The sequence below is a fragment of the Neophocaena asiaeorientalis genome, unplaced genomic scaffold (genome assembly GCF_003031525.2).
Source record: "Neophocaena asiaeorientalis asiaeorientalis breed wild unplaced genomic scaffold, Neophocaena_asiaeorientalis_V1.1 scaffold254, whole genome shotgun sequence".
In the NCBI taxonomy this organism is placed as follows: Eukaryota; Metazoa; Chordata; class Mammalia; order Artiodactyla; family Phocoenidae; genus Neophocaena; species Neophocaena asiaeorientalis.
The window spans coordinates 628,588-639,470 of NW_020174705.1; the positions used below are offsets into that span (position 1 = coordinate 628,588).

The window sequence follows — 10,883 nt, forward strand, 5'->3', positions numbered from 1 at the left end:
CCACCTGCGCGGCCGGAAGTTCCGGTGGCGGAGCGCTGGACCGGGCCCGAGCGGATCGCGGGCTCGGGCTGAGGGCGTAGGGCGGGCCCGGCGCGGAGCCTGGGAGCGGAGCCCAGGCCGTGCCGCGCGGCGCCATGAAGGGCAAGGAGGAGAAGGAGGGCGGCGCGCGGCTGAGCGCCGGCGGCGGCAGCCCGGAAAAGAGCCCGAGCGCGCAGGAGCTCAAGGAGCAGGGCAACCGGCTCTTCGTGGGCCGCAAGTACCCGGAGGCGGCGGCCTGCTATGGCCGCGCCATCGTGAGTGCGCCTGCACCGCGGGAGGGGGCCGGCGTCCGAGCCAGGGGAGGGGCCGGGCTGCGGCTTCGCCTCCGCGTCCTCCCCGGAGCCCCTGTCTGGCCGCCCCCGCCCGACTTTCGGAGGCGGGTGGTGCTTGGGCTCTGAGAACTCAGTGATGATGTTGTTCCAAAGGGGCCAAGGCCACGGCTCCCGAGCCAGTGCTGGTTGCCAGAGAACTGTGGCGGGTGGGAGATTCCGAGTGCTTGAGGCCCACTCGGCTGGGGGCCAGGGACCCTTGCCCTTTGAGGAGTCCAAGCCCAAAGCTGGTGATTTCCACAGATCTGGAAAAGCTACCTTCACAAGACTCACTGGAGTCCAGAGGGTGGGCTCAGGTAGGCTCCACCCTCCCTCAGAACCCAGAGGCTTGGAAGCGGAGAAACCTGTAGTGTCTTGATTCCAGCTATGGGCTTCAAGCTGGGACAGAGTGGGTAGGCTGAGCTCACTCCCTCATGCTGGCTGGTCTGCCCTTGTTCTCCAGACCCGGAATCCCTTGGTGGCGGTGTATTACACCAACCGGGCATTGTGCTACCTGAAGATGCAGCAGCATGAGCAAGCTCTGGCTGACTGCCGGCGCGCCCTGGAGCTGGACGGGCAGTCTGTGAAGGCACACTTCTTCCTGGGGCAATGCCAGTTGGAGATGGAGAGCTATGATGAGGCTATTGCCAACCTGCAGCGAGGTGGGCTTACAGGCTGTCTGGTGCCAGGGTGCCTGGGACCAGGCGGGTGGACTGGCTGGAGGTTTATCCAAATCTATTCCTCCAGCCTACAACCTGGCCAAGGAGCAGCGGCTCAACTTTGGGGACGACATCCCCAGTGCTCTGCGCATCGCGAAGAAGAAGCGCTGGAACAGCATTGAGGAGCGGCGCATCCACCAGGAGAACGAGCTGCACTCTTACCTCACACAGCTCATTGTGGCCGAGCGTGAGAGGTGGGCTGTGATGATGACAGGCGCCCCCCGGAAGTCACCACTTTTAGGTTAACTCTGAGTCGTGAACACAACCATTTATTGAAGGTCAACTCTGGCACGCAGGAGATGGAGGGGAATGAGGCCTGAATGAGCCTAAGATTGGAGTAGAGTCTGACCTCCTGGCCAGACCCATCTCTGATCAGCTTTTGGTCAACCTCCAGGGAGCTGGAAGAGTGTCAGCGGAACCATGAGGGTGATGAGGACGATGGCCACCTCCGGGCCCAACAGGCCTGCATTGAGGCCAAGCATGTGAGGGTGCCCCAGCCCAAGTGTGGGTCCTGTGTGTATTTGCATGCGTGTGATGGACGTGAGGTGCCCCTGGCTCCTGCTGGGTCTGTGAGTTTCGGTGCCTGGGGAAGGGAGATGGGGTGTCAGGCCCACATATATATAGCTGCTTGGTTCTTTGCAGGACAAGTACTTGGCAGACATGGATGAACTCTTCTCCCAGGTAGACGAGAAGAGAAAGGTGAGCTGCCCGTCTTCTGGGGTCTGTGGGTAGCAGGAGTTGGAACAGTGCCCCTTCCCAGCCCCTGACCTGACCCTGTGCTGCAGAAGCGAGATATACCCGACTACCTGTGTGGCAAGATCAGCTTTGAGCTGATGCGGGAGCCCTGCATCACACCCAGTGGTATCACCTATGACCGCAAGGACATTGAGGAGCACCTGCAGGTGAGGGCCCATGGGAGTTGGGAGCAGGACCCACACCCACTGAGCCCCTCCTAATTCTGATTCTGTTGTCACTGCAGCGTGTGGGCCATTTCGACCCTGTGACTCGGAGCCCCCTGACCCAGGAACAACTCATCCCCAACCTGGCCATGAAAGAGGTCATTGACGCGTTCATCTCCGAGAATGGCTGGGTGGAGGACTACTGAGGCAGGGCGAGTGTGTGAGCCACTCACCTGCCTTGCCCGGTACCCTGGCCCAGGAGGGCCTTGGGCAGTAGTCTCTAGCCGCTGTACATAGTTTGTGTCCCTAGATCCCTGTCTTGGTGTCCCCAAGCCCACCCCCATCAGTTCTGCTGGGTCATGAGCCTCCCCCATCCCCCTCTGGGCCAGAAACAGCGGGTGAGAGTGGGCTGGGCTGAGGCTGCCGCTGCCACCTCTGTCCCTGTAATAAAATCTGTGAGCACTATAGGGGCATGTGCTGGTGTGCGACGGGCTCCCCAGCCACCCCCTTTGGCTAGCTGAGAAAGGTAGAGATGAAGACGCTGGTCTCGAGGTTGAGTGTGGCGTGCCACCATCGGTCAGGGAAATACAGCACCTGGGAGTGGGGGGGGGGGGGACACAGGGAGGGGTTGGGGCCCCTTGACCCAGCCCAGCCTGGCCCCTGACTGCCAGCCACTGACCTCACCAGCGTGGATGGTGCATTCCAGGGGCCGTGCAGATAGTGCCAGGGCCGGGTATGTGTCCCGGAGCCAGGCCAGTGTGGTCTTGTTGGGGTGGAATTCAGGTGTCTTCGCAGGAGGGTACAGGAACCAGCGCTGAGGGTGGGAGCAGCAAGGTCACTCTTTGTGCTGTGGTCAGTGAACCCAAAGTCTCAGCCCCACCCTTTGCTGACCTTTCGGCCATAGATCACCTCTGAGAACCCGGGCCCGTGCCAGTGGAAGGGCACCCCAGAGCCGGCACCTGTGTGGTGAGTTACGAGCAGCTGGTTACCAAGCCTAATCCTCCCCTACCCAGTTCCCAAGTCCCCTGGTCCTGCAGGGCACTCACCTGCAATTCCAAAGCTATAAGCAGGAATGGTACCTAGCAGGTTGAATGGAGGTGGAGAGTAGTGCCGAAAAAGTGATGCCCATTCCGTGAAGTTATTGTCCCCAAAGAAGTACAGGGTGTCTGACAGTAAAACACACAAGAAGATGCAGGGATCTTGGCACCTGGGTACTAAGTCACCCCACCCCACCCCATGGCCACCTGTCTGGCTCACCATTGCCCATGGAGAAGGGGTCCTGGGGGTGCAGCATCTGCTCCACATACTCCTGAAAGGGCAGGTCCACTGCAGTTTGAAAGGGGTTGGTCAGGACTGGTTGGTGCTGCCTTCAAGATGCTGGCAAGCAGGCTGGGCTGCAGGGAGGGGCAGCTCACCTTTCTGGTAGGAGTAGGTGTTGGCAGTGCTCAACCGGACCACGCTGTCCCCAAACAAGGCCAGCAGCCTTTGACGGGAGCACAGGTCCCGGAACCTCTGTGGGGGCGGGGAAAATACTCAGGGGCCAAGCTCAGCACGGGCGAGTGGTGGTCGCGAGGAGCGTGAGCACTCACCGAGTTGTCTGTGAGCCCCTGCAGAATGACAGGTCTGGAAAAGGCGTAGCTAGAAGAAAAGGAGGAATCATGGCCTCAGTCTGATCCGCGCCCATCGTCCGCCCCCGCCCACACGCGCTCGCACGAGCTCAAGGGGAAGCGGCCTAAGGAGGCCCGGGAGGACGGGCCGGCGACCAGTGCGCGGCCTCAGCGGTGCAGGGTGACGGAGCCCCAGAGTTTTCAGGCGTGGGAGGTGTGGCCATACAAGAGACGCACTTACTGCTGCACGAACTCGGCGTAGCTGAGATCGGCCCGGCGCTCTACGGTGCAGCATTCCTCCTCCGCCACGGCCGCCGGCGCCCCCGGCCCGGGCCGCCACTGCCTCCCGGAGGCTCCGGGCCGGAACCACCAGCGCCCAGAGCGCGAGCAACAGGAGTAGCCGCACCCCCAACGCCATAGCCCGCCGCCGCGAGGCATGCCGGGAGCTCCGTCGTCGTGGCAACAGGCCGGCTCCCGGAAGCGGCTTCCTCTGGCCCGTCCGGGAAAGAGGGGGCACTTCCGGAAGGCGGGACGAAGGTCGCACCAAGAGCTGCTATTGGCTACTGCCAGCTCCCGTGGACACACTGCCACCCGCCCACCAGAGTCGCCCGCGCGGGGACTGGACCGTAAGCCACGCGACCGGGTGACAGGCAGCCTCAGAATACGTCTCCCGCTTCCTTTATTTGGTTCACAAGCCCCGCACACCCATCCAGGTCCGGCAGGCGGGTCAGGAGTACTCGCACAGGTGGCCGCATCCGGCGGGGCAGTGGGAGCTGCCCTCCAGCCACTTCATGATGTGCTGCAGGTGTCCGCCGTGACTGCAGCCCTGGCACCACACGAACAGACCCTTGACCACGTGGTGGCAGACGGCGCACATGCTGGCGCAGTGGTGGCACCTGTCGCAGACCCAGCCCCGGCTGCTCATGGGCCGCTTGCAGTGACTGCAGTTGACGTGCAGGGTGGTGGAGGCCTGGTTGAGGCAGCTGATGGCACGGCTGGTGCTGAGCTTGACCACCTGGTTGGACACATTCCAGAGGCAGAAACGCTGCAGCAGGTCGATGTAGGACGTGTACCAGTGCTCCTGGTGGTGCAGGGAGGGGAGGAAGGAGGTAAGAGACCAGGGTTTCGGGCACACTGAGGAGCTTCCCCCAAGTGTGCTGGGCACAGACAGAGGGGCGTGTGCAGGCGGGGCGTGCAGGGGTAGTCCTGGGGGTGGCAGCTGCTCCAGGGAGACCCCCCAGACCCTGTCACCCACCTGGGTCTGCTCGTCGATGTCTTTGCGCACGCGTTCACCCAGCACAATGAGCACGGACACGGCCATCTGCACATCGCCCTGCTCCGCATAGAAGCGCAGCATGTCACACACCAGGGCACTGAAGAAGTCAGGTGGCAGGCGGCTGTCGTACAGTGCGTGTGAGACGGAGATGAGTGAGAAGGAAGAGTCCACAGGCACCAGGGAGGCTGCATCTGCCTCATTGCCACTCACATGGGGCGAGTCGGCCTTGTCTTGCAGGTGCTCAGGCCCGGGTGGGGTGTCCACAATCTCGTGGCGCAGTGGGAAGGCTTCCTGGGGCAGCACGTACTCGGGCTCCTCAGCTGCAATGCAGGGGGGGGGCGGTAGGCAGGGTATGAGCCTCTGGCCCCGCCTCCTGGCCCCACCCCTCCCCAAGTCCCCACTTACAGTGAGCGTGTTCCGGGTCTAGCAGGTACAGCTCGTCATCCTCACCTTCCACATCGCCCATTAGGTAATCGGCAGGCACGTCGCTGCCTTCGGTCTCCTCGTTATCTGCCCGAGGGAGGGAGAGCATTGCAGGGCCAGCTCACTCTGGGAGGCCCCAGTCTCACTCCCGTGAATGCCCTGCGTCTGCTCCCAGCCTACCTTCGTTGGTGATAAGCGTGGCTGAGGAGTCCAGCAGCACTGTGTCACTCCGTGCGTCACCCTTGCTGCGGTCCAGCCGAGTCTCACTGCCCAGCCCTGGGGCCATATCCTTTAGATTGAAACTGGAAGCAGGGAAAGCCGATGGATAGGTGGGCCCCAACAATCCCACCCTCTGGGGAAAGCCACCCCCAGGTATCTACCTGTTCATGAGTGGCAGGCCACAGGAGCTGCCCTTGCCCACACTGTGGTTGAGGTTGGTGGTGGACACCAGGCCAGGACTACAGTAGATGATCCGTAGCATGGTCCACGTCTGCGCCACCTAGGGGTGGGCACTGGTCACTCACGGGGGTCCTGGGTCCCTGGCGCCCCGTGCAGGCCCCCCTCTGCCTGGATGGAACCACAAACCCTCAGCTTTCAGCTGCCCCAGGGACCCAATGTTCTGGCCTGCCCCAGGTGGGAAACCGACGCCCATGGAAAGACAAAAACCCCAGCCTCGATCCTGTAGAGGCACAGAAAGAAAAGTGGAAATGAGCCTGGAGTCCCCAGGAGGTGATAAGCGAGGCAGTGTGGGCCTTCTGTGTAGGGCTGGACACCTCGGGAAGTCTAAAAAGCAAAGATAAGCCAGAAGAGGGGGCTCCAGCCCCACAGCACCCCAGACCTGCATCCCAGGAATGGCACTGGCATCTGGCCCACTTGGGGCTCTGGACACCCTTAGTTACTGGGGCAAGAGCCAGTGGTGACCTCAACCAGAACTGAGCACTGAACTCAGGGCAGGGTCTGGGCACAGCAGTCAGAGGAGCTCTCTGACCCTGCACCACGGTCATGGCCCTCAGCCCAGCCCTATGTACCTGGTTGCGGCCAAGCTCCCGAGCCACTTTCGCATTGTGGTCACAAAGCTCGGCCAGTGGCCGGCCAGCCAGGGCATAACGCTCAGCCGTGTCCACGAACCAGCTCATGCTACTGCTGCCAGGCTCCATCTCAAAGACACTGAGGGCACTGGAGGCGAGGCCTGAGAAGGGCTCGGCAGGGTCTAACTTGCGCTTGAAGAAAATTGGGTGGCGCCGATCCCCAGTGTAGGGCTTGCGCCCCGACTCAGTGGCCACTAGGCTCTCCTTGGCTGCGAAGGCCAGATCCCCAAAGAGACCATAGCAGAGGCCCTCAGGGTTGGCGCGCTCAACAGGCTGGCTGGCATCACGGAATAGGTGCTGGCATAGGGTGCTGTCCTTGGAGCCGGAGAGCAGGAAGGAGGGATCGTGCGGGTGGCGCCAGGCAATGCCTGTTGTGACATCGCGGTGCTCCTCAAACATGGCAGCTGGCACAAAAGGCCGGCGCACGTCCCAGACGTAGATGTTGTGGTCCACCATCATGGAGCACGTAGCTAGGTGGTGGCGGCACTCAGGCCGCCACTTAACTCTGGCCACGGATGCAATGGTTTGCACGCAGTGCACTTCCTTAGCGCGGTGTGTGGTCATGTCCCAGACCTTTACCATCTTGTCACGCCCACCTGTGGCCAACCAGCCCCTGTGGAAGGCCCGTGAGGTCCTCAGTGACCTCTTTTGGGGTGGGAGGGCTCCCCACTCTGTCTCACAGGTCTTGAGGCAGTGAGAGAGCCCTTCCATAAGCCCCACCCAAAAAGGGGTATCCCTTGGATGGTGTCACATGCCTGCCCATGGCACAGGCCAGGAGGCCTAGAGGGTGGAGTAGATACTGCCAAGGCCTGCCCAGGGTGGACAAGGGTGAGGAGAGGCCTGGCAGAGCAGACACAATAGCCTGGGCTGGTGAGAGGGACACAGGCATTGGGTGGTTTTTGACACAGGCTCCTGGACCTCGATTTTCCCTGGATTCTGCAACTGACATCAGTCCTTGGGCGAAGCTGTGGTCGGCTTCAGGACCAGGTATCAGAGCATTGAATGAACAGGGGCCTCCATGGGCTGAATACAATCCTTCGGGGGCCTGAGGCCCACGGAGGCATGGATGGGATGCCCCAGGATCTGCCCAGTCCCTACACCTTGAGCTGGAGCCGCCAGGTCAGCCCCAGAGCACTGGACACCTTGAGGGTACATGTCCACCCCTGTGGACCACCACACCAGGAGCCTCTGAGTGCAGTGTCTAGCTTTTCCCCAGCACAGGTAGCTCAAGGTCTGTCTTAAGAGGCCCTCAGATTCTCTCTGGGCTCTGCCCTGTGCTTCACTTGGTCTCATCGAGGTGAAAAGGGAGAGCTGGCTCAAGGGGGGTTGTCAGGGAGCTGGGCCTGCTGGGAAGAGAACTGCGGGGGGACCAGGCAGTGCACCACTCCCCACTGCTTCCCTGGGCTGAGGACCCTGGAGGTAGACTTTGTGCAATGAGGTAGCCTGGAGCTCTGAGGCAAGGAAAGAGGAGACAGCAAAACAAACCCTCTGCTCAGCTGCCCAGGTGGGCTGTGGATCTGCTCAGGCCCTGCTCTCTCCCTGATCCCACACTCAGCCTTGACTCCTGCTGACTCCATAAGTGCATCAGAGCTGTGACCACACTCCAGGTACCCCTCACACTTCCACCAGGCCTACCCCTGCCCTGCCCCTCTCCTGCTCACCTCCACCCACTCTTCCAGTGCCAGCTCGGCTGGCTTCTCCTCCAGGAAGCCCTCTGAGAGCACATCTGAGGGCCTTTGATGCACACAGCATTTCTCAACCCGCCTAGACAGGCCAGCCACCTGCAGAGATGCACACCTGCCCGACCCGCCTCCAAGGGCCTCACCCGAGAAGGTGCTGACAGAGTCCTTCCTGCGAAGGTCAAAACACTTCATGAAGCCATCCTGGGAGCCACTGAGCAGCACGTGGGCCTCAGTGGGGTGGAAGCAGACTTTGTTCACCGTGCGTTTGTGCTCTGTAAACAGCTGGTCCTGCTTGTTGCGGGATGGCCGGCCCAGGTTCCAGGTGACCACGACTCCATTGGTCGCCGCCGTGGCAAGCAGGTTCTCGTCCATCTGGTGCCAAACAACATCTGCACAGCTCAGGTTGAGCGAGGGCTTGCGGCCCACACGAAGGTTCAGCTTCTCCACAAACTGCTCCTCCTCAATGGCATAGATCTTGAAGATGCTGCGGCCTGCCACGACCACCTGGGCCGCGTCACGGCACACACTGATGGCGTTGGCTGGTGCATCCAGGTGGCAGTGCATGGTGCGGCCCGTCAGCGTGCTGCCACCCAGGGCTGTAGTCACGCGGGACATCTTCTCCATGGCTGCACGGGTGGTGGGGATAGGTCAATGAAGTTGGCAGGGCTGGTCAGCCTGGGGGTAGGGACCTGGCAGTTCAGAGCCTTTATCCTGGGTGGTTCCTCCAAAACTGCTTAGTCCAGGGTAGTCCACCATTAGTCAGTCAGTCTGACAGGCAAATTCCATCACCCTGGCTGAGCAGTCAGACGGCGCCATAGCTGCCCTGAGGCCAGTGAGTCCCATGTCTGACTTCTGGGGAAGACCCTACCTGGTCAATCCCAGGCCAGGCCACCTCTCCAACCCCCCAGCTGCCAGATTAGGATAGTCACTGGACGTTCGGTCAGTCAATCCCGCCCGGGGAAGCCAGGTGGTTCCCACCGTCCGCAAAGTCGGCCTCTGGAAGGCGGGCAGAAGGATAGAGGAGCCCGGAGAACACAGGCTATAAAGGCGCGAGGGACACAGAGGGACTTCAAGGACCGAGCTGTTTAAGGAGCCTGGGGGGTCTGGCGGGACCGGAGGCAGGAGAGGCTGGCGGCGCGGAGGTTGCGGAGGCAGCGGGAACAGAGCTAGCCGAACGGAGAAGTCTCTCCTTCCGAGAGCACCCGAACCATTTCCTAAAATTGCCGGGCCGGGGAGGAACCGCCGCGCCGGAAGCAGCCCGTCTCTTTCCTGCCCCCTCGCCGGACGTGGTCCTTTTCTTGCCAGCCCCTCGCCGGAGGTGGGTGACCGCACTACAAAAGTTCCGGATCCGGGAGCTACGCTGGTGGAGGCGGAGGGGTTAACCAGGACTAGGGGTAGAGGGGCTCCCCCGGTTCCGCCTCGAGTGGTGGTGGGGTTTTTTTTTATCGCTTTTTTTTTTTTGCGGTACGCGGGCCTCTCACTGTTGTGGCCTCTCCCTTTGCGGAGCACAGGCTCCGGACGCGCAGGCAGCGCCCATGGTTCACGGGCCCAGCCGCTCCGTGGCATGTGGGATCTTCCCGGACCGGGGCACGAACCCGTGTCCCCTGCATCGGCAGGCGGACTCTCAACCACTGCGCCACCAGGGAAGCCCCTATTGCAGTATTTTAATGCTAGTTCTCATCTCTGCCCCAAGGTCCATCAGCAAGTCCAGGCATCCCTAAACTAGTCCTGAATCCCTCCATCGTCTCCGCCTCCTTTCTCGCCCTCCCCGGGACCCCAAGAGCAGCCTTCTAACGGCTCTCCCTGGGTTCCTCGTTTCCCCTGATCTGAACCCCGCACAGCAGTCAGGTACCACTCTTTGGCCTTAGGTCCCCCATAAGTCCCCACCGCGCTGTGAGTAAATCCCAAGCTCCCGGCCTCTTCCTCTCTCCGCGCACCTCCAGCCACGGCGGCTTCTAGCCCTTCTTCCAGCTGGGCAAGCTCTTCCCTGCCTCGTGGCCATCGCACGTTTTTGCCCGCTGTCCTTTCCAGAAGGCTTCTCCTTCTTCAGAGTTCAGCTTACATGTCACGTTCTTGGAGGCCTTCCCTGGCCACCCCATCTAACGTGGCCTCTCCACTGTCACCTCCACAGCGCTTGTCACAACCCATTCCTTTGTATACTGGTTGTCATCTGTTGCACACGAGTGTGAACTCAACCAGGCAGAGATCACATCTGTCTCTGTCTCCAAGAGCTCGAGTGCCTGACCCGACCTGTTCACACAAGCGGCTCGGCTCAATCAGTGACTCTGTGAGCCTGCCTTTCTCTCCTGGGTATGAGCCCTGGTCTGTCCGTGCTGCACTGTGTGGTCTTTTAGGACAGCGGTCCCCAACCTTTTTGGTACCGGGCACCGGTTTCGTGGAAGACAATTTTTCCACGGACGTGGGGCGGTAATGTGAGCGATGGTTCAGGTGGTAATGCAATCGATGGGGAGTGGTAGAGGAAGCTTCGCTTGCTCGCCCGCCGCTCACCTTCTGCTGTGCAGCCAGGGGTTGGGGGGGGGTGTTGTGGACCCGTTTTAGGATATCCCTGACCCATTCCTATCCTTAGTTACCCTGTGCCTGAAACAGGCCTCATTTTTGCCCTTCTGGAAGGATGGGCTAGATCCTAGATAATTTTGGAGGGAATGTTATGTGTAATGATTTTAGTGTCTCTCCCCCTCTGAAACAGTGAGAGGTTAGGGACCTTCTGTTGGTCACTGCTGGGTTTCCAGTCTGGCACAGTGTTACCAGCCTCTGCACGTTTGTTGAAAGAACCAGTAAGTCGGATGAGTTGAGAGGTGCACAAAAATTCAGACTTGGGCCA

General features: G+C 61.1%; 3 protein-coding genes across 3 annotated transcripts; 1 reads left to right on the plus strand and 2 right to left on the minus strand.

The window, feature by feature from the left end:
* The first annotated feature begins 7 nt into the window (after positions 1 to 7).
* Positions 8 to 2,430, plus strand: STUB1 (STIP1 homology and U-box containing protein 1). Its single transcript, XM_024759523.1, has 7 exons — positions 8 to 293; positions 811 to 1,009; positions 1,095 to 1,260; positions 1,461 to 1,548; positions 1,709 to 1,765; positions 1,852 to 1,968; positions 2,046 to 2,430. The coding sequence occupies exons 1-7, from the start codon at positions 135 to 137 to the stop codon at positions 2,169 to 2,171; spliced, it is 912 nt and encodes a 303-aa protein (XP_024615291.1). The 5' UTR covers positions 8 to 134; the 3' UTR covers positions 2,172 to 2,430.
* Positions 2,418 to 4,005, minus strand: JMJD8 (jumonji domain containing 8). Its single transcript, XM_024759524.1, is given in 9 exon segments — positions 2,418 to 2,559; positions 2,645 to 2,779; positions 2,857 to 2,924; positions 3,012 to 3,131; positions 3,223 to 3,291; positions 3,381 to 3,477; positions 3,555 to 3,603; positions 3,814 to 3,912; positions 3,914 to 4,005. Coding segments are annotated over 9 exon segments (795 nt in total). The 5' UTR covers positions 3,991 to 4,005; the 3' UTR covers positions 2,418 to 2,478.
* Positions 4,006 to 4,037: 32 nt separating this feature from the next.
* Positions 4,038 to 8,843, minus strand: WDR24 (WD repeat domain 24). Its single transcript, XM_024759583.1, has 7 exons — positions 8,021 to 8,843; positions 6,300 to 7,043; positions 5,652 to 5,770; positions 5,452 to 5,573; positions 5,254 to 5,358; positions 4,828 to 5,168; positions 4,038 to 4,653 (listed from the first exon to the last, which is right to left on the minus strand). The coding sequence occupies exons 1-7, from the start codon at positions 8,663 to 8,665 to the stop codon at positions 4,300 to 4,302; spliced, it is 2,430 nt and encodes an 809-aa protein (XP_024615351.1). The 5' UTR covers positions 8,666 to 8,843; the 3' UTR covers positions 4,038 to 4,299.
* Positions 8,844 to 10,883: the final 2,040 nt, after the last annotated feature.

Coding starts and splice junctions, on each gene's coding strand:
- WDR24 (XM_024759583.1), bottom strand. CDS start 8,665: ATGGAGAAGATGTCCCGCGTGACTACAGCCCTGGGTGGCAGCACGCTG. Junction 5,359..5,451: donor CACGCTTATCACCAACGAAG/GTAGGCTGGGAG, acceptor TCCCTCGGGCAG/ATAACGAGGAGACCGAAGGC. Junction 5,169..5,253: donor AGACCCGGAACACGCTCACT/GTAAGTGGGGAC, acceptor CCTGCATTGCAG/CTGAGGAGCCCGAGTACGTG.
- STUB1 (XM_024759523.1), top strand. CDS start 135: ATGAAGGGCAAGGAGGAGAAGGAGGGCGGCGCGCGGCTGAGCGCCGGC. Junction 1,549..1,708: donor CCTGCATTGAGGCCAAGCAT/GTGAGGGTGCCC, acceptor GGTTCTTTGCAG/GACAAGTACTTGGCAGACAT. Junction 1,766..1,851: donor AGGTAGACGAGAAGAGAAAG/GTGAGCTGCCCG, acceptor CCTGTGCTGCAG/AAGCGAGATATACCCGACTA.